General features: G+C 39.9%; 1 protein-coding gene across 2 annotated transcripts; it reads right to left on the bottom strand.

The window, feature by feature from the left end:
• Positions 1 to 3,673: 3,673 nt before the first annotated feature.
• On the bottom strand, positions 3,674 to 22,852 carry TMEM19 (transmembrane protein 19). 2 transcript variants are annotated; one of them, XM_026052792.1, is made up of 8 exons: positions 22,467 to 22,852; positions 18,262 to 18,306; positions 14,916 to 15,070; positions 9,892 to 10,005; positions 8,284 to 8,421; positions 7,719 to 7,973; positions 6,812 to 7,021; positions 3,674 to 5,327 (listed from the first exon to the last, which is right to left on the bottom strand). In XM_026052792.1, the coding sequence occupies exons 3-8, from the start codon at positions 15,043 to 15,045 to the stop codon at positions 5,164 to 5,166; spliced, it is 1,011 nt and encodes a 336-aa protein (XP_025908577.1). In that variant the 5' UTR covers positions 15,046 to 15,070; positions 18,262 to 18,306; positions 22,467 to 22,852; the 3' UTR covers positions 3,674 to 5,163. The 2 variants fall into 2 exon arrangements, with proteins under 2 accessions (XP_025908577.1, XP_025908578.1); XM_026052793.1 differs by lacking the exons at positions 18,262 to 18,306; positions 22,467 to 22,852 and adding an exon at positions 15,284 to 15,301 and having other exon boundaries at positions 5,164 to 5,327.
• Positions 22,853 to 22,957: the final 105 nt, after the last annotated feature.

Here is a 22,957-nt window from a genome sequence, read left to right on the forward strand (position 1 = left end):
TAGCAGTAAAAGAAAAAAAAAGAAATGCCTCGTGGAGCTTTCCAGGAGAAGGCCTTTATTTTGTACAGATGATGTTTGCTGCTATCCAAAGGTTAATGTTGAAAAGAGAAAGACGGATTCTTAGGTTATCCTTTTGTTTAAAGATTCCCTGGCTGGCTGGCAGCTTTGATGTTTGCTTCTGTACAGACTAGAGGGATTTCAGTGGTGGATAAAATGATCAGACATCACAGAACTACAGTGAAAGGAAGCTACAGCATAACCTACAGCGCAGAAAAGTTGAGGAGGAAGAAATGAACAACTCTGAACTTAGAGCCTGTCAGAACACTTGTTAAGGAGGCAGCGTGTAGCCAGAATGTAATTCAGCCAGGATATAGGAGTAACATTTGCTCTTTTCACAAACCATCCATATATGTCATTAATACCAGATACTTCACTATAAATTGCCAAGTATTTTCAGCATAGAGGAATGAGGATATCAAGGAACTGTCCATGACCTCTCAATCCTCTACCTAAGTCCTCATATCTGTACAGCTGTATTGTTGCACCACTCTTGCAATGTCTGTCTATTCCCAATATGTAATTTATATAAGATAAATTTGCATATGAGAATAGAATCAGAATCATAGAATCATTAAGGTTGGAATGGACTTTTGGAGACCATCTAGTCCAACCCCGTTGCACACACAGGGTCACCCAGAGCACGGGGCACAGGGCTGCGTCCAAGCAGGTTTTGAGATCTCTGAAGATCTCCAGAGGAGACTCCACAATCTCTCTGGGCAGCCTGTGCCAGGGCTCTGTCACCCTCACTGTCAAGAAGTGTTTCCTTAAGTTCCTATGGAACTTTTAATGACTCWGCTTGTGACCGTTTCCTCTAGTCCTGTTGCTGTCCACCACTGAAAGAGGCCGCCCCCTCCTCCTCACTGCCTCCCTTGAGGTATTTATACACGCTGATCAGGTCCCCCCTCAGCCTTCTCTTCTCCAGGCTGAACAGGCCCAGCTCCCTCAGCCTTTGCTCATAGGGCAGATGTTCCAGGCCCCTGATCATCCTCGTAGCCCTGYRCTGGACTCTCTCCAGCAGCTCCACATCCCTCTKGTACTGGGGAGCCCAGAACTGGACACAGTACTCCAGATGTGGCCTCACCAGGGCTGTGTATAGGGGGACAATCACCTCCCTCGACCTGCTGGAGATGCTCTTMTTAATGCACCCCAGGATCCCGTTGGCCTTCTTGGCCACCAGGGCACACTGCTGCCTCTTGGTCAACTTGTCRTCCACGACGACACTCAGGTCCCTCTCTGCGGGGCTGCTCTCCAGCAGGTCAGTCCCCAGCCTGTACTGGTGTCCGGGGTTATTACTYGGGCTGGGAGCTGGGTCACTAAAGCAGAATGAGATGAAGGGAGCAGGGGACAAAGAAGCCCAAACTCTTCAGATGACAGGAGAAAGTAAACAGGAAGGAATACATTTCTCATGCTGCAGACATTTAAGAGTCTAAAAATTCCCTTTGTCGTTGCAGTTGTCAAGGACAAGTGATAACAACCCAAAATAGCATGCAAGACGAGTGGTATTTTTGGATTTGTAAATTCTGTGTAGACATAGGTACACAGTGATAGATATTCATACTGTCCTAGTCCTTTTTCTCTCACCTTCTAATTTTAGAAGTAAAGTGGATCTGCACATGCATATAGACATCATTTAAGAGAATTAAAGTGATATCATAGATTTAATAGGAATTTTCAAGGATTTCAGCTGCATTTGAACTTTCAAACTTTCTTTGGAGCCGAAGCTATTAATGCTTTGCTTCTCAGGCAAATGCTATGAGTAGCCTTTGAGCAAACTATTAATCTGGTGATAGTATGAGGCAAAAGACCATCCCTTTCAAGTAAAACACAGAATCACAGAATCACAGAATCACAGAATATTTAAGGTTGGAAGGGACCTCTACAGATCATCTAGTCCAACCTTCCTGCTCAAGCAGGCACACCTACAGCATGTGGCACAGGGCRGCATCCAGGCGGGTTYTGAAGACCTCCAGAGTAGGAGACTCCACAACCYCCCTGGGCAGCCTGTTCCACTGCTCTGTYACCCTAACAGTAAAGAAGTTSCTCCTCACCTGGAGACGGAACTTCTTGTGCTTCAGCTTGTGGCCATTACCCCTCGTCCTRTCGCTGGYCACCAGTGARAACAGCYTGTCCCCTTCCTCCCTGCATTCTCCCTTCCYGAACTTATACATATTAATCATATCCCCTCTGAGCCGTCTCTTCTCCAGAGAAAACAGGCCCAGCTCACTCAGCCTCTCTTCATACGAGAGATGTTCYATTCCCTTAACCATCCTGGTTAAGGGAATGCTCATGTGCTGGACGTCTGTGTTATCAGGTGCCCACTGCTTCAGCACCCGCAGTCATTTGCGTCACCCCTCATTTCAACACTCCCAAATTTCCCCTTCACTTGGGACCCAAGCTAAAAGTTAGTGAAGGTCGAGTTGTCAAACATCTTTAGGGCATTTCAACTTTCTATCGTCAAAGGAGGCAGAGGTCTAAGTGTCAGTCAAAATGACAAAATAAAAAGAATTACAAAAATAATTATATTATTCTGTGATACCAGCATCTTTAAGCACTCATGATCAATGCACTCAGTATAAGCTAAATCTGGCTAAAAATTTCTCATGCACAAAGAGATTGCATTATATGTTATTTATTAAGCAAAAATTGTGTCATAACTGTAGTTAAACCCACTTTTAGTTGAACTTGCATAACGTTTGAAAGTCACAGTAAGAACCAGGTTCAATGCCTCATAATTTTAACGAGTTAAAAAAAAAATCTATTTATACATACATCCTCTTAATGCTATAGAAACATTGGTGCAGCTTAGAATGAAAGGAAAATTAGCGACAGATGTCTCAAACTAAATATACCCAAAGCTCTGAAAGAAAATAAMCCCTGAAATGTTTCTATGGGATGAAAGTAAATTTGCTTGGTGCATTGACCTCTTTTGCACTTTCAAACTCTTTCCAGAAGTTTCCTCCCATTCTTATTGTAGCTCCTCCTGTTTTCATCACTTGTGTTTCACTCCTTTTACTCCATGCACCATGTGCTCCTTTTCTGCTCCTTTCTGATCCCAATAACTGCTCTGAGAGACACGCGCCACTTTACAGGACATTTAACTTTCTCCTTGTGTTTCCTCCACAAAAATAAAAACACTAGCAATTCAATGACTAGTGAATAAGGTAAATCTAAGAAATATATATCCGTAAGGAATATATATCCTCACAATGTAATAATACTTTCAGGGTTAACATTGTCCTCATCAGGGTGCCCAGATCTTCCCAAACACTAAAGATTTATGAGTGGGAATTTCATGAACAGCCCTGTGTCATTGCTAAGAAAACATGACAAAAGTCTCAACAAGGTCCTTTGAAGGTCCTACCTGCAGCAGCTCTTTCAGATCATGGTAATTCACGTGGTAACAGATGAAAGCATTTCCTGCTGCTAGGAATTTAAAATCACAGRTATGTTCTCATTGCTGCAAGAAATAGTTCAAGAAAACGACCCAATTAATAAAAAAACTAAGTCTACCTCAGGGTTTGAAAAAGTTTGTTTCAAGAATCAAAAGTATTTTAAAAATATAAGCCATTTAATCAAAAGTTATCTTACAGATATTCAGCATATTAATTCCAGAAATCCAAACAGTATTAATAAAATCTTTTAAAAGATTTAACAGTGTTTATTTAGGAGCAGCAAAAATCCAACTAATGCATAAAAACTTCTTTTGTTTAAAGTGCACATTTTCCTTTTATACTTTTGCACCTTGAACAGTGAAGTACAGCAGCCACAAAGTTGTTCTTTTCAGGAAGCTTTCACTAGTTGGAAATCTTATATATAACTGGATATTACAGTCTAGAAATTCCAGTGCTAAACTCCAGATTTATGCAGGACAGATTTCAATCAAGTAAGCTCAAAATGGAAAGTGTATTTATGGTGTTCTCACAAAAGGTGCATGTACATAACCCATAGTGCATTTGTAAAAAAATCTGATGTTTAATGTAAAATAGTCATTGATGAAAAGATAGAAAAAAGAGTTTTTTTCTAAGTTAACTGTACAGGTTCTACGTTCCAAGTGCATCCAGTGAGAGGTTATTAAGAGGGTATTCATTAGTTTTTCAGTAAAATCTGTGCTGAGTCACTTCTGTATGTTTTATAATGAATGGTGAAAGATGAACTATTCTGATATAGCAGTCCGAGCAGTAAAAGCTGAATTCCCATTTTGAAATGCTTTGTACATGAGACTCTCCCCCTTCACAACAACGACAGTCTCAACCAAAGCAGCTGCAGAGGGTGTCACCTCTGCAAAGCAGCCCCAACCCAAAGAGAAAGAACCCTGAGAGAGATCCCACAGCGAGTGGTTTGGTCAGCATGCCAAGCAACACAGCAACAACGTTCTTATTCCTAAAATCATTATTAATAAACTGTTATATTTAATTTTAGACAATTTAATAAGTACCACATTACAACAGTGCTAACAATCTTTATGTTTTGAGTTTGGAAATAAAGAATTCAAAGGTTTGAATAAAACAAAAAATATATTTATTCTTCTTACTGGAAAAAAAAATGTTATATTTTTAAATTTAGTCTTAGGCTTCAAATAAATTTTTTACCTGTTTTAAAATTTCAAACTATTCCCACAAAATCTTACATCCTATAGGGGATCATGGGAAAGAGTAACGCAGAATTCATTGATTTCACCCGTGTCACCACTGCCAAGCTGAAGTTGAGGAGCGCTGCGCGCCAGGCTCAGGCAGCAGCCGCAATATTTCCCCATGCTGGTAGCTGTAGATGAACCTTCTGTTTCCAGTTTCTTGCTCTTTCACATTGTGTGGACTGCAGAAACCAGGAGAGCTGAGGGGAGCTCCATGAGGATAAGTGCTGTGTCTCGCTTGGCAGTGATCGACASCCACTCGAAGAGCTGCAAGCGCCTCTTGACAAAACCCCTTTCTGGCCCTCCCTGATGGCAAGTGCCCCAGGAAACTCCCAGCCTAAGGTGAGAGAGCCCAGCCTAAGGGGAGATCCTTTGGCTCTGGTGTTGCAGAGCCCTCTCCTCCAGAGCCCCCAGAGAGGCTCCGAGCAGGGCCAAGCAGCAACGAATCCCATGCAGAAAAACTCGCAGCCTTTTCAACCTCTGGGCCAGAAGCCCCATGCCACACCTGGCAGCACCAAGGCAATGATCACGGAAGAAAACAGATTCACTGCGTTGTTGTCCAATATAGGTTTTCCAGAGATGTGCCTCGAGTCTTTTGTTTGGTGGTTGACAACCATGCCAAGATTCTTGTCAAAACCTGTGAAAAGATAATACTTTGAATTACCAAGCTATCCAAGCTGGAAATAAACCTAACAAACAAGTGCATGCAATTTCCTMAAATGTTCTGTTTAAAATTACAGTATTAAACATCACTATGAATAGACACTGACCTAACTAAATTACGGTTTAATCTAATAGCTTCCAATAACTGGATATAAATACTATAATTTACGTTAGAAGTAACTTCTTTTGATGATTTACAGCTCTACCAGGCCTGTCTCTCTCTTTGCACAGCTCCATAACAAGATAAGGTATGAAGTGTGAGCAAAACCAGAAGACATAAAAATTGTTTCTGTTCTGTGCAAATCATCATCTTTTGTTTTAGTAAAAGGGTTAGTTTTTTGCTAAGTTTTTTTTTTTTTAGTTAGCTTTTTCTTGGAAAAGCTAACCGGAAACGTGTCTTCCTCTTGAAAAGATGTATCTGTTTTCAAAGTTTAGTAACTGAAGTTACTTGATTGAACAGCAAATAAGCTCCTCATAAAAGCTAATTTCAACATGTCTAGCTACACACTAACTTATACACTTCCAGCTGCATGTATTTTCCCCCATGCACAGAGTGCATTKCCAGCACTGTGTTCCATTAGCTGTCATTGTGCACACACAGTTACTCTGGGGTTTTGGGGGGAGTTTGGGTTTTTTGAGGGGGATTTTTGTCCAAATTGGCTATTGCATTTGCTGCTAAAAGCATCAAACCTCAGTGGCAGCTCTCTCTGCAGAGCAGTGGCCGTGAGGTGTGTGCAGACGCACACACTTAACGCTGACATGAGGAAACACTGCAGAACAGGTCAGCACCCTCTGCACCAGCACTCTGTTTCCCCACAGATTTGAGTATCTGCTAATACTCACAACATCAATAATCCATTATGACCTGTGGCTTTATTACAAAGCAAACCAAACAAAAGCACAACAGAAAAAAACTTAGGGAAAAAGCACACATAAATCTGCGTGGAGTCTCATCATATGTTTAAATCTAGTTTTGGCTAATGGCTACTGAAAGTCAAGTGTCAAATCCTCATGGTTTAACTCTCAACATTTGTTATGTTTTAGAAAGTTTTCTTGAGAGAGAAAAACAGGGGACTTTAAAAATAAATATATAATGCAAATGCAGACAAATCTAGAATCAGAGCAGAGACATGAAGGGTAATAAAAAGTCTTTCCCTTTGCTTGATTATTTACAATATGGACATAATTTCAAATGGACAGGAGACAGTAGCATAAAATAAAAATCRAAGTGTGATCAAAGGAAGATACGAGTGTCTTGCACCACCTGCAATTCCATCTTTTCATTATCACGTCCATCACTTTGGCCTCCTTTGGCCTTTGTGTTACTGTTTCTGTGTTTAAAATACAGAATTCTATTCCGTAGAAAACAGAATCTGCATATTTAGAATCTAGAATATTTACAAACCATCTCAGTGGGGTTTCACTGGGGGTGAGGGGCAGAGAGGGGAGCAATCTCACCGCTGTACTGCATCGTTGCTCCCAGGTAGGAGTCCACCAGCGAGCCCAGCAGGCCGGCGGCTGCCCCGAACACAACCACGGGCCATTGCGGRGCGGATGCATCCAGGTCACTCACAAAAACGACCTGCGTGAGGAAGTAGGTGGCACCCACYGCCGTGCCACCAAGCAGGCTGGAGAGCAAGCCCACCAGAGTAATTCCTCCGTTGGTACCTAAACCAAACACAGTCAAGTTAATTCACACACAGACATTTATAGACTTTTTTTTGACAATATACCCAAAGTTCTAAGTACACGTGCTACTAAAACAGTATGTCTCTCAGAAGAGGTTTGTCAAGTCACTTTTAAAGGAAAGAGCAAAATCCAAAGAAAGGTATTTGACAGCTGACAGGAAAAGAAAACTAAGTAATACTTGAAGAAAAAAAGCAATGTAGACCACTTCAAATCCTGCCCCACAAGATCCCAAACTCAGATTGAGACACTGTTATGACTCAAAACGCACACTGGTCACCAGCAATGTCACCCACTGTGGGGACCAGCTCCCACAGAGGAAAGGTTTTGCTGCCTGTCCTTTGTAAGATATTAAAAGAAAGGAGCTATTTGGTTAAGAAGCAAGTTTTCTGTAACATTTACCTTGTTTTCTTACCAAAAACAAGGATTATCAGATGCCACTTAGAAGGATTTTAGCTCACAGCATACTATATACTGGTGTATTATCAAAATGAGACAGCAGTAAAAACACTACTGAATAAATGCAATTTTGGAGAATTAATTCCTACTAAAAAATTCTAATCCCATAATTTTGATGTTTGGGGTTTTTTTTTGAGGGAACTTTAGGCTGGATGCACAGGTCAAAGCAAATCAACAAAACATTAAGATAAGAGAACAAGTAAGACAAATAATTCCTTACCTACTGGAACCTTTTCCCAGGTTGTTATCAACCTTGGCTGGCTTTTGCTCATTACACTACCAATCTCTGAAGCCCACGTGTCACCAGCAGAACATGCCAGCGCTCCCAAAAGGGATAAGCACATCCACGATGCCGTGTATTGTTTGGAAAAGTCTATGGCAATTTCTCCTGGGCCATTTTCTATCATATAGAGGATGGCCAGCTCGGTGGCAACACCGCCGTTACAGAACACTTGCACCCAATTCCTCTGTCCACCTAAAGGGGAAAAAAAAAASCATTTTCAAGCAAAGCACCTTTACACCCAGTAGCATTAGGCAGAAGCAAAATATAAATACCTAAAACTAAGAGAAGCATACATTTAAAACAAAAACTAGTTATCAGTTTATCGACCAGAYTGGATACAAAAGCCAAATAGGTTACTAGCAGTTCATGTGCTGGGGTGCGAGAATCAACAATGTTCTTTACTAAGAGTGCGACCTCTTCTCTCACCCACTGAAACAAAGGGAAATAAGAAGGGAAATTTACTTTCCACAGAGAATCCAAAGGAATTAATGTTAGGGCTTACCTTCTTTGTATTCTGCATCTATTTTCTTCTTCATATCTTTTTTCCATTTGGTAAGTTTTGAAGAAGTAACAAAAAATACAAACAAAGAAGTGAAGAAACTGTAATTTGCAACTGTAAGGACAAATCCAACCACCAACCCTACAAAAAAAAAAAAAAAAAAAAAAAAAAGTTACTTCTACTTTGAATCTCTTATATATGTGCAATTACATCTGCATGATAAACCTACAGCAAGACAATCACGCAGTAAGAGAACTGCTGAAGTATTCAATACCCTAAGAACTTTAAAGACATCTTGACTGAAAAAAAGTTTAAAAAATTATCTTAAATTTTACCTAGTGCTGAAGTTTCTTATTTTTGCAGACATTCTCTAGTATTGCCAATAATCAGAAATGCTGTGTAAAAATATAATATAGAGCAACAAGAAAAAGCTGAAGTGCATCTAATCAAAATCTACACACTCTGCCTGAAAAAAATGCACTGTTTGCACATGAAGCAGACATACAGCTGCAGCTGTAGCKCTATCAGCAAATTTAACTCCAGCTTGGGGATCATTTCAACCCTCGGGGGCTCTTTAAGCTATTCTAGTTAAATCCCTTTCATAACAGTTGCTGTTTTTCCCTTCGGTTCTTCATTTTCATGTTTCTCACTTCTTTTTGCCATTTTTGGTGTAGTTTTCTTAGGTATCTGAGCTCCTACACAAGCTTCTTTCTTACTTCCTCCTCCACACTTTTGACAGGGAGGTCCAATTCTCACTGCCCATCAGGATATTACAGTTCTTAAGGACTGGAAGAAAATTGGCAGCACTTAAACTAAAAGCCAGCATGAGCTAACAAAGCTGAAATACATGAAGAGGTAAAAGTGCAGCAGAAAAGCAAAGATGGTGTCTCACTAGGAAATATTGGCTCTTAACTATCAGATGGGAGGAGAAGATTTGCAGTGCTGTGTCTTTCCACTGACTACCAATTCACAGAAGTTCAGGAGACCAAGGTGAAGCACCTCACCCCAAGTCTTTCAGCAGGCTCTCGTGAGCCCTGCTGCACAGTATCTCAGGGACGAAGGCAATACGGTCAAGAAAAAACTCTCCTGAAGCAGCAATCTTGCTAAAGTTGAACTTCTTTATGATTTTGGGGAAGCAAAAAAACATCCAAAAGGAGAACCTCTTTACTGGTATGCTACCAGAGAACCAGGCTGCTGACATGCCTCAGTTTTTGTGGTATTTCTTTACTCCGCCTCTTTCACTCCATTATCTCTAGGTATGTGAAAACAAAACAAAAAACCTGTATCAGGCAGTTTCTCCCAAAACATACATGATACTGTGGGGTCCAAAGTTTCTATTACCTCATGTCTTTTTACCTTACCTGCAACAAAAGAATCACAAACAGCAGCAAAAAAACCTAATGACTATATAAATAGGTTTAAAAAAATAAGCATGAATTCATGCTTACACATTTTTGCCATTATAGGACTAGCTAGGATAGCCTTAAAGGAATATTATATACACTTTATAGGAATATATATATTCCTCTCTCTMTMTATATATATATGAAAAAATATATATTTTAGTTCATCAAGTAGGTAGTTTAATAATTTCAGGAAAAAAACCCATACCTCCCAAAGCACCGCTGTGATCAAGACTCTTCTTCTTAAAACCCTGTGTAGCAATCACCAGTGGAACCAAGACTGAGAAAAGCCAACGCCAGGGAGAAATGGGTCGCAAAGTGCCTGGTAAATTAAACAGAGTGGTTACAGATCACCCTTCTATGCCTGCTCATTGCCTTTATACCCCCAAAGCAAATCTCTTCCAGTATTCATTTAAAGTCTCTTTTAAACTTCTTCATCCTTCAGCAGAGAAATGTGTATATGAATAGAACTCAGAAATATCGTGGGTTTTGCCATTATCTACTCTTTTTTTTTTTTTCTCCATTTTTCAGCTTCTGTACAACAACAAGGTATGTTAACTAGAATCAGTCCASAGAACTTGATAGTTCTTGGCTACCAGGAGCAGGAAGCTTTTTTCCATCACTTTTTGCAGCATACACAAATTCTCAATTACTGCTACGATGTGCCTAACTTTGTCACTTTGTTATCTATTCTATCAATTTGAATGTTAATGCTACATTAACAGAAGGGCTGCTTCTCTTTGCTTGRCAGTAGACTTCAGAAGTACTGCTCGTGTTCCTATTTTGATATTCATATCCTTTCTATTCTACTTTGGAAATTTTGCATAAAAACTAATATATTTAAGTGCTTTGTTCAGCTGCAGTGATACTTGAAGTCATGTAATAAAACTACCAGCGAGCTGTACAGTGCATATGTAATTGTGTCGATGATGATTTAATGCACTGACTGTGTCCTGCAGGACTCCGAAGAATCATCAGTCTCTCACAGCATCTCTGCCTCATTAAATCAATTACCATATAATCGCAGTAATTTACTACACTCCATTTTTCCTAGCACTCTTCAGACTGAAAATTAAAGGAGGAAAAGCATTTAACTGTACTAAGCCGAATCATACAAAGAACTACATATATTATGGTAGGCTTCTGGATTCTTATTGCTTTCTCTGCTAACTAAATTATTTTATTAATGAGTACTTGCACTAGAAAGAACATTTAGGTACTCTTTTGCAGTATTAGAAAAGAAACACTCAGTCAGGCAAATGCGCCTGACTCAGAACCCGCTCTGGCAGCAGACAGCTCTGCACACTCAAGSAAAGAGTGGAAGAAACAGATACAGACTGACCTTGCTCATCTTATTAGGAACTTCTGTGTTCTCATTTCTAAAATCACCATAAATAAATCTGGTTTTAGAACCAGGTGCAGTGTTGATCTTCACAGCTACCTTCAGAACCGAGCTCTGGTTTTAGCTGCACTGAAAAAAGACTTCTCAGAAACAAAACAAAAACCCCGCCAGAGATCCCRCTCTCAGTTTCATCACATATCTCCTAAATTCTATGAGAAAATGAATGATCATTTCCTAATCATCTTCTTCCTGCCATTTATGACCTCTACAGATGTCCCCTTTCCATGCAGAAATCTCTTACCCAAAGGTGTTTAAGTCTTCTTCATATAGATGGTGTTACCTGCTGCCATCATCCTTAYTGCCAGCACTGCTCCTTTCTAATTTTGCTACATGTATGCTGAAAGAGGATAATCACAACTGCATGTAGTTCTTAAAATGGGGAGAAGACGGGGATTTACAATTACAAAGTATCAAGATTTTCTTCTGTGCTGAAAGTCTATTGATTTTTGACTGACAATTAATRAATGGGTGAGGGAAAAAGAAAACTATATTTAGTAACCTGGATGGTGTAACTCCCTCCCACCTGATTTTCTGCTTGCACCAAGCCAGACTGCTGATCTCTTCAATCAYGTAATGTTTTATGGACAGTTGGGGAATAAAACATGTATTTGTCCTGCTATTTGCTGCTCTTCCCCTCACTGTCTCTTCCTTTATCACCAGCTGATCACCACTTTCCATGGCAGACAAGCTCTTGCACGCTGCCTCAACCATTAGGATTTACATGGCTCCCACCATCCGAGCCACAGCAATTGTCTGGGCAATGGATGTTTTTGGAACTTCAGCAACCTTGAATCTTCATTGAAAAAGGAGCTAAAACTAGAAACCCTCAAAACAGAAAACTAACTGAGAATTGAGCTTACTTCAGCCAGCTAGAGGGTACTGAATAATGATTTTTGCTAAAGAACCATCTGCTCTATACATATTTCTTGAGGAAGTGCTAGACACAGCTATTAAAGAGCCCAGTTGCCACCTAAAGATTTCTCCTCAGGTAAGCTTATACAGCATCTACGAGCACTTCCGTGTGTTCTGTGCCCCTATTTTGCTCAAAGTTTGGAAACACTTGGCTTAGCTGATAACCACAAGTGATTTAGACCTCTTACACCTCACTCTAAGCAGTCCCTGCACATGCACAGACACCTCCCTCCAAACTGCCAGCAGGGCAGGCAACTAACTGCACTGTAGGTCTGGAGCCCTACAGAAAGCAGCTAAAGCAAGTGGCATCCAAAAATTTCATGACTTAGATAACATCATTCAGTACTAAAACCCTTCTTCATTACAGTCAGGTTTAAATTTGACTRCTTAAACTGCCAGGACTATTTAGACAACTTGAAAACAAAAATGCTGTTTTGCAAAATTACAAATGGCCACTTTTGTAAATAAAACYAATCTGAATAAAAATCAGGCTGTTTTCTCCTCAAAATATCTACAGTGCCTCACAAAAATCTTTTTCTTTCTCGAGTTTCCAGTTTGCTTGTTCTGCTTCGTCACTCAAGTCATTATGTCATTACGTTAAATCATTACATATATGATATGACTATGACTTGAATTTAAAAGAACTTGTAGAACAGGAAAATAAAATCCCACGCTCAGTTATCATTATATCACTACTAATCATACAATATTTAAACWCAATAGTCTAAAACTCTGAAGTTCATTATTCAAAATATTCCACAACATTTCATAAAAACAATAGTGAGTGTAGCAACTTATCTTTATGGGGACATGATATCATCAGTGTCCTAAATATGTTTTTTTCTTTACAGGATTTRAAAACACTGAAATAAAAATCAGTTAACTCAGTAAAGGAGTTATTACTGTCCARTTAAAATGCTTATTCTCATACAATTTATATGAAACTGTTTTATAAATGGATATAATTGATCCAATATATTTGATGCTCCCTTTCCTGTCAAGTTACAAAAAGAAAGGTTAATAGTTTATCCAGGCTTTAAAGCCAGAAAAAAAAAATATGAAAACACCTGAGAAGTCATTTTATCAAGTGTCCATCATACAAATATAAGGTATCCCAAGTTTAGCATTAAAGTAATCTCTGTCTCACAAAAGAAGGACTTCATGGAGGCACAGCTCATCAAAAGAGCTTGTGGGTCTGCAGATGTACAAGCTTCTTCATTGAGAGTAGAGCAGACCTATTTCAGGAACATAATTTTGTTGCTGCAAACATAATTCACTTGGCAAGAGTAAACTTCTAGGTGCTGAACAAACACAGAGGTGTTGGAGGTGTGCGAGGAAGTGCCACTGCCAGGGACTGACTCGAAAACTGGAGAGAAGAGCAAAACTTGGGAGGGCATATGAAGAAACCTGCAATTGCTGCAGCCCAGTTTTGCTAAGCATGAACCAGGAAAGTTTTAGTACAACTTGCATTTAGGTTTATATTAAGAGGTCCTCTAAGAATTAAGAGGTCTTTTTTGGTTGTTTGGGTTAAAAAGATGAAAATTTTGTTTGTTAAAACTACCTTTAAATTGACCTTTCTGTATTTCTTCCAAGAAAAAAAAATAAAGCTCAGTACTAAAATTCTAAATCTTAATTTATAACTAAAATATTTTATTTTTATTTTATATATTTATTGATAGTGAATTACTACATCTTAATTAAGAGATAGAAGACATTAATGGAATTCTTAGGGATTCTTTAATGTTCCYATTATATAAATATTGTTATCACTGTTTGGTGCTTAAGCAGCTACAAATTTAAGAATGTATTTAGTATATTTATGGTTAAAGACTGCAAGTTTCATGAATTTTGCAAGTTACATTTACTGAAGCTCTCTTCCGTACTTCCTTAAATCAGGTCCTGCTCTTGGTTTCGTACCATTTCTCAAGCAAAGGTCATTACATAGGCAGGCTCAAGCCAGTGGAAAACAGCAAGAAAAACATCTTAACCCTCCCTAGGGTTAAGATACGGTTTTTCCTCCCTCCTATAGGAAGGAGGATTTGTGTGAAGTTTTCTCCTTTTTTTAATCAGTCCCTATCCTGATACTTCTGATACTAGCACTCCCTGTCACTCTGCAGTTAATTCTCAATTACATTAGATAACACGGACTGGAATACAATGAATAGTGGGAAAACTCCAAGAGCTATCTACCTGTGGAGAGCACAGAGCGSACACACACAAAGGTAACCAAAGAGTATGTTTAAACCTGGCTCAGCCAGTTCTAAAAAAAGTTAGCAAAACCTGGCAGTCAAGCCTGCTTATGCATATTGTGTGTGTCCAGCATCTCTTCTTAACTGGAAGGAATGTCCAGACGAGAAGCACATATGTTGTACCACCACCAACTAGTGTCCTACCCTRGAACCTGAAGGACATGTGGTAACTGCATCCAACAGACACTGCAAGAGTTGGTCACGCTGCTGGGATATTAATTCTGGCTCCTTCTGGACCCAAGCTGCCACAGGTCACCTGAGGATGTCCACACTGCAACTCTAAGCACTTACAGAAACAAAACTGCAATAACACTGGAGCTCTTCCTGCATGAACCTACGGGAAGCCTTACGGACCCATCTACCTGTCCTGGGAGAGCAGCTGGATGCTCCCACGCTGGACCTGATGCCCAAGGCTGCGCTGCTGCATTCCAGCACTGCTGCAAAGATGGTCCTGGCCCCAAAACGCCAGCGCACRGAAGCAGCACGACCAGCCCTGGCTGTGCAGAGCTGCACAGCAGCAACCCGCATGCTGCCATAGCTGCCTTGCAGGGGACACGGCGGACACTGTCCACACTCACCCGTGTCACCGTGTGACCCCACAGGGCCGCTCTGGGGCAGCCCCGGGCCCTCCCGGCGGCYCTGCCCGCCGCTCCCGGCCTCCGAGCTCACCGTAATACGTGCTCGCCGTCATGGACACGATCCAGAAGGCCAGAGAAATGCATATGAGCAAGCTCAGGATGACGATATTCGTCATCATTTTGAGGTATTCTTTGAAGAAGTCCTCCTGGTAATAGGACATGGGCGGTCAGTGAGGCGGACACCACCTGCGAGAGAGGCAGAGAGCGAGGGAGGAAGCACAGGGCGCACGACGTCAGCCACGCCGCTCCTGCCGGGCCGCCAACGGCCGCGGGGAGCCGCCAACGGCCGCCGGGAGCCGCCGGGAGCCGCCAACGGCCGCCGGGGGCCGCCGGGAGCCGCCGCTCGCCCGCATGCCCCCTCTCCGCCCCGGGCCGCGGGGAACCCGACCCGGCACCGACCTGCGCCGCAGCCCGCCGCCCATGGCGCCGCACGGGGACGGCTCCGCGCATGCGCCAACGCCTCGGCGGCCGCCCCGTTACGCCGCCTTCCCGTTTTCCTTTTTTTCTTCCCGTTTTCCTTTTTTTCTTCCCCTTTCCCTTTAGCGCTCGGGCGCTGTTTTGTCCCTCCGCCCGCTACCTGCGTCTCTGCAGTCCCGCGGCTGTCACCAACGGCCTCCGCGGGGGTGCGCGGACAGCGGGGCTTCTGCATCCCCCGCGCCACCACCATGACCCTAGGCCTGCTTAAACGCACAAATAATGTACGYGCCCAAGGAAGAACTGTGAGAAAGTGGGTCCTGACTTGCCTGTTTTCACAATAAAAACAAGGGCACTGCGCTAAGATGGTGGTTGTTGGTGATATGTTTGACAATTAGTGATACAGAGCTGCGTTGGGTTGATGTTTCAAACCCTTGGTTGAAGGAGAAGATGTTATGTGAAGGGTTTCCTAAATCCTAAAAGTAACTGGAGGTGAAAACASACCAAACCTGCCTGGTTACTTTTAAGAGGGCTTGCCAGAAAAGTCTTGCAAAACACTTGACTATCAATAACTACAAGKTTTTTTTTTTTGTATGGACTCTGCAGCAGCCACTTGCCTGCGTAGGAGGCTCCATCTACAAAGCTGAGAAACCTGAGAAAAACATTTCCAAAACCTTCATTTTAGGGCAGCTACTTATAAAATAAGAACTCAAGGATCACACAACATAATTTTGAACTACTATATATGCATTATGGAGCATATATGGAGTACATAATAAGTGTCATTTTGTAAGCACTTGTACAGAGGAGTAACTTCATAAGCATAAGCAGCCTCAGGTGTGCTTGTTTCCATAGAACTGAAGAAAGTATCTTTATTTACTCTGTGAGAGGAATAAAAGTGAAGTAAAAGACGTTTTCTGTGCGCCAACATGTGGCTCATTTTGATATGGGCTCTGGTGATCTTTGAGGAATGCACGTACTTTAAAAGTACTTAATAATTAAAGTGTACAATCTTTGTGCAAGAGATGATAATTTCCCTGTGGAATTTAAGACTATTTCTGGCACATATTGGCATCTGATTCATCTTTGAGGCATGTGCTATTATGTTACATGGAGCATCTGCAGTTTCTAATAGGGTGTATACCACAATCCAACTTCTGGAGCCTTTTGCAACAGAAACATACATGTATTTTGCATTGTTGTGAAATAAAAAATCAGTTACCATTCAATGCTTTTTTTTTTTTTTGCTTATTTTTAAAGTTTTTGTCTAAACTAGTGAGCATATTCTGCAGAGATTGACAGCAATGTACATCTCTTTTGTTTTATCTGAAGACAGCAGGCCCATTCCTAGGATAAAGCTAAGTGCTTGTCTAAGTATTTTGGGCTTAAAAAGAATTCATTGGACCATGTGCCTTAGGCACGGTTGGACAGGCTTTATTTTCTACTGGAGACACTAGAATTTTCTCAGAAGTAAAGGTCTCAAAAACCTTAACAGTAATGCAGATGAGCTGATTATTAGCTTGTTCTTTTGACCTCCAAAATTTTTATTAAACGACAATCTGAGATCTGGATTTGAAATCTAAATATCAGAGGCTGAGTAGGTGTGCTATCTTGTAAGAACAGGACACCTTTGAAAGATTACATTGATACAACATAACTTAGATGCTCCTGCCRAAGGCTAGATAACCAAACTTTTAAGCCAGGACAAGATCTGCTATACGTAGACTAGTTGCTCAACTGCTTTTTTTAGCTGCAAACAATTCCCCAAAATTTATTATTTGGAATAGACTCTTAGCTTCAGCRTTGCTTTTTTCTTTTAATCACTTATTATTGTGTTTTCTAAACTGTGTCATAGAAAGATAGCAGAATTTCTGTTGGAGGAACAAAAAWTCTTGCAGAAATCATAGAGCCCTGGTTGGCAACGGTGGGAGGGCACAACTGTGTGAGCACTATTAATAAAAACACACAGCTGGTGTGAAGATGAGGCAGATTTGGGGAGCTCTCCACCCTTCACCTTCCCTCCTGAATCCCATACATGTGTTAARTAACATTTCCCTTGATTCACAGCAACATCCCTAATATGACTCTAYTCAATTGGCTTATCCACAGGCTTTGTATCTTGGCTTAGAGCCACAGAAGCTCCGGCTGTTTACAGTCCGTGGGAGCAGGAAAAGTAAAACTGAATATTGTTCTACATTGCTTTATGTTACAAAGGTGATACTCATCATGGATCCTGTAACAGTTCTTGCATGAATGTTGACTTCAACTCTGTCTTTTTAACTTTAACTCCTTCAGCTTCGAGACTTTTGTTAAATATGGCTTATTCCTGCTCCAGTGTTTTCAATTATATAAATCAAACACATTTTCCTGCACACCGTATCAAGAGATAACTTGCTTAGTACACATTAAATGTTACTAAACTAGCAAAGGAGAATGAAAGGAAGACTTCTTTCTATGTTTGGAAACTGAAAGAARTATATATGTTTTCACAACAAATTAGCCTACAGCAGTTTCAAGTATTGGCCCAAATACTGTGTTTAAATTCCTGTTTTGTGTGTATTGCCCTTGTTTTTACTAAACCCTTAAAAAAAAAAAGCAACATGTTTATATTTTTAAAAATTCATCTTGATATTTAGAGTATTGTGAATTTAGAATTCACATACTTAAAATACAGTCTTGAATCAGTAAGGGGACTACTATGCATATTTAATACATTCTAGTGAACATTTAATGAATATTTTTAAGAAAACATAGCCTTATTCTGATATAGCTAGTAAGCTTTATAATTTWWAAAAAAAGTAAGTGTCCCTTGAGAYAAACATCTGAAAACATTTTACTTACATTTTCATATACAAATACATCCTTGAAATAAGAAGAGTSTGACAAGTTTAAATCATATATATAATAGGTATATATATATTTATAAAGTAGCCTAAGTATTTAGATCAAGAGTTCCTTCTTACCTTGTACTTAGATCTATATGATGCAAAACAAGACCAGCGCAGAGTCTGGAAGGAAAAATAAATATGATGATTAAATAGGAGAAATGAACGTGGGATGAGTAAAGGCAGCATGACAAACTGAAGATAATAGCATGTTTGCTATATGCATACTAATTAAAAATAACTCTGTAGCATTCATTTTCTCCTTAGAAATACAGCAGAATTTAGTAGCTTTATCATTCCAGTTCAGCAGAGTTCTGCAAATGCTTGACTCTAAACCTATCAGTACTGGGGGTTTAGGATAAAATGGTTTGCTGGCTCAGTCCTATTCCCTAACTTGTTCCCTGATCTGTGAACTGTAAACGATGAAAGATTTTTTGTTTTCATTTTAAAAACCTGCCTAAAAAATACAATGAATGTTTCCAAAYTTGCAATGCTAYTGTGAGGATTTTTTAATTGCTTTTAAGCTTAAACTTGATGGAAATGATCTATGTACATCTGTGCCTTTCATTAGATGAAACTATCARATCTTTGAGAAAGATTCTGGGATACTTCTGGCGGAAGAGCTCCTCTCAATCKTCTTCCATTTTCCTCAGTTGGGCTGACCTTATTAGGGCATCATATGCCCAGATAATTCCTGGATAACTTGTCATACACACAGAATCCAGGAAATTGTCATTTTCTAGTATATGACCTACTTTTTACCATGTCTCTGTCTATTTTAGCAAGGAACTCAGTGAAATAGGATAGGATCAGTATTTTGAAAGCAGATACTGTTCAGACTTCTCATATCTCCAGTATATTTGATCTGGAGAATTTACTTTGTATGGAAAATAACCTGGCCCAGTGCAGCAAATCTCTACTATACTGACAGTTAGAAACTTTCAGAAAGGAAGATAGTTCATGTAGTTTTGGGTACCTCTGGAAGGGGGAATGCCCATATTGCCATCACACATGTAAAAATCTTCCATACAAACCCCCCTATTTCTGTGCCTCTTTTTGGCTCTCTGGAGAGCATGAGATGACATCAGGTGTTGGGGAGCTCTCTCCCACTTGAGAGCCTCCCATTGACATATGTTAGGTACCTGCTGCAGCTCTTTGGGAGGGCAGTTGCAAGGGGGAACTGGCAGCTTGGGATCCTCCTAGAGGAGTTAGCTCCTGCAACCCAAAATCACTCTGGCAAATGAACAGCAGTGTGTGGTAAAGAGCAACCGCAGGACTGGCTCCAAAACTGCCCTGCTCTTCTGAATCATCCTGTTATGTAGAGCACAGCCTGTGTTGACAGCCTAATAGCTACGTGAGGGAACAGGAGTGTCTGGCTTTTAGATTTAGATAACTTTTAAACAATTCAGAATCCTTGAGACTCATGCGTTTTTAGCCTGTGGAAAGCATACGTCCTTCCACTTCCATCTTAACACAAGTGGGTGTAACTTGTCGTACCTGGTGGCTCAAATCAGCAGTTTCATCTGTGTAGGCCAGCTGTGTAGAACTGAGGGAACTCTGCACGTACACTTAGGTTTCTCTACATAGATCAGGCTGTTAGACTTAAGWTTTTAGCAGAAGAATAATGCCATATTTGTCTCTGCACAGAGGCACAGAACTCCTGTGCCTTTAGCAGAACTGGGAAGGAGAACCTTCTGCTAAATAATGCTCAAGATTTAAGATGCATAGATTTTTCATGTGTTTAAAATTCCTGGTCAGATATTTGGGGAGAGGAGATGACCCAGCCTAAATCTAGATACAGAATATATTCTTAAAAACGTGCATGTTATTATGTAGATAATTAGAGTTATGCCTGAATCCTTACAGGTTTGCCAAGCTCCTTTTGACTTCAGGTGCAAGTGGAGGATACGCTGCAGTCCTTTACAAGGAGATGGGTGCTATGACATTGTTGTGCTGAATCTTTATATATGTATGTTCTAAAAAATGATGATTTTTTTGTGCTGAATCTTTATATATGTATGTTCTAAAAAATGATGATTTTTACCTGATTTTTCAGGTAAAAAAATAAAAAAGGGAAATGTGACAGCTTCAGGAAAAAAAAAATCACTTCCAAATGAAGTATAAGTTTCCAAGAAATTTATACCCAACACCCCTCGTCTTGTCACTGGCCACCACCAGGAAGAGTTTGGCCCCATCTTCTCTACATCCTCTCCTCAAGTTGTTGTACGTATTGATCAGATCCCCTCTCAATCTTCTCTGGGCTAAACAGGCCCAACTCGTTTAGTCCTTCCTGACAGACTCCCAGCTCGCATACTCTTCCTCATTCCTCCTTTCCTCATTCCCTGTTAACAGCATGAAAACGATGTATTTTCTCACTAATTATTGYTTTATAAGCAGGCTGGAGGTTAGCRTTGGTGTTTTATTAAAGGAGAGATTGAATCCCACACCATACTTAAATTACTTAAGAAGTGGCATTTTTATATGGTAAAGAACAAAATGACTGCRGCATGGATCATCTCTACCCTGTAGAAATATTTCCTTTAATCCATGAGAAAAAAATATTCTCAAATTCTCAATAGTGAGAACAACTATGACTGCAAAGTCAGCCTTTATCAAAGTGGTAGACAGAGAAGACATATGTTGGAGGAGAGCAGATGACTAAGGCCCCTGCCAGGGTATATTATTTTGGTTGCATAACTCCGGCCTGATTTGAGATGAAAGGGCTACAATTTGTATTTCCAGTGATAAGTACATTCATTTCAGTTGAATCATATGGCGAATACTGATGTGTTCCTGGTAGTTCTGATAGAAGAAAGAAAGTAGTCATTGTTTCACTTCATTCATTATTTAATGTGGTCTTCATTTGTATTTGCTACAGCTGATTAGAGGCAAATTACAAGTTACTGTATACATACTAAATTCAGGGTTAACAAGTGAAGCACAGAAAGAAAAAAATCTTTCAAAACTGTTTTCTGCAGTTATATTTTTTTTTTAGTTTAAATTTATAATTCTTCATTTAAAATCTTCATTTAAAATCTTCATTTAAAATCATGTAAAAATTGCTCTTGAATTAACTTCAAACCTCATTCCACAATCTTAGGTTACCATAACCTGGCATAAGCAGAAAATGAAGTATCAAAAGTGATCCAAATTTCACTTTTAATGCATATCTTCCATTTCTGTAGGACTGCCATCAGAAGAAGTTAAAAACTTCACAAGCACTATATTTTGGAAGGCTTGATGGAGGGAAATAATATTGGTAAATGTCTTGTTCAGGGCCACATGAGTAAAGAARGTATAAAAACAGATGATTTCCCTTTGCTTTCCCACACAGACTTCATTAARTGTTTGTCAAAAATGCAGTGAGCCCTAACTAGAGTCTCTGGATTCTGTTAATAGAATAAATGATAAAATCATGTGTCAATGTTTATCTCTGTAACTATGAAAGAAACTGTAAGGGAAAGCTCTTGAGGGAATTACCTATCTGAAGAGTATCTCTGAATTGAGATTTGTAGCATTATGGAGCCTTCCATACATTCATAAATTCTAGAAGCCTTCGATTAACTTGCTTTCAGGACAGAAAAGATCCTTCACATTAATAACAGCCCATTAAAAACCTACTAGAGACAGCAATGGCATCTGACATCTTTCTAAGGCATATTATTTTTCTTATATATACTGCAGCATTATTATAATGATAGGAAGTTTATAAGGTAAGTTCAAAACCACATAATTCTTCAATTTGCAGTAGATTGTAAATACGTATTTGCAAAGCTGGATGTGAAAAATTTTATGTTGCATTGCTGTTTAGAGTTGTTTAGAGTTCACTGTTAAACCACAATATTATTTATTCGGAGAGAAGTGAGTATGACTCATTTGTTACATGCACTAGAGATTTAACATTTTGCATATACATAAAAGCAGCAAACTCTCTGTGGCCAACCAGGTGCATTTCTGGAAATATGCTTTTAATAATGCACCATATTTATATCATTAAATACCTTCCTCTTTCAAATACAATACTTTGAGTTTTATCAATAAGTATTTTAGGCCTTTTAATTTTTTCTTTTAATTTTTTATTGTCCCTCAGGACAAACTGCTGAACGTCTTTCTTTAAACAGTGTYAAGGAGCTGAAGGCCTCTTCACTTTAGAAACTAGATGATTATATGAGAAATGTGAAGATTTCCTGTGAAACCAAAACTGCAGAGCACGGAAAGCAGAGTTACCCAGAAGAGGTGGCTATAATCACGTGCACTCAAAGTTAAGCGGAAACCCTCCTTACCTGCTTTCAAGGCTTCTGCACAGTCCAGATTCAGTAGAGCTGGTGCAGAAAAAATAATTCAAAAGCAGGATGGGCCTCAGTCCCAAGATAAAAGAATTCCAGATTCCCAATGCTTCCGGCAGCTGAAGTATCTGATGAGAAGGAAAAATTGCGTATTCTCCTTCTTTGCCTTGATAAATTAATTTATCTGCATTCTTTCAGCCATAAACAGTAAAAYGCTGCAGCAAGTCATCCTGTCATGAGGCAGATCAAGAGTGGAGAAATCAAGAAGCTTCAAGCAAGAAACGAACAGGGTGGAGCCCACTCCACAGTTCTCCTGCCAAGTCCATGTCAATTAAAAGACTTTTTTCTCTTGTTCTTATGACTTCAGAGATCCACCCAGTGTCATAAGTTGGTACTGAAGTTGCAGTCTGTCCTACACAAAACCCTGTAAGGCACCATAGTTTATATCTCGGCAAAGACTGTGTTTTTTATTAGCTCTGAAAAAACAA

The sequence above is a fragment of the Nothoprocta perdicaria genome, unplaced genomic scaffold (genome assembly GCF_003342845.1).
Source record: "Nothoprocta perdicaria isolate Ctin4 unplaced genomic scaffold, notPer1 scaffold_91, whole genome shotgun sequence".
NCBI lineage: Eukaryota > Metazoa > Chordata > Aves > Tinamiformes > Tinamidae > Nothoprocta > Nothoprocta perdicaria.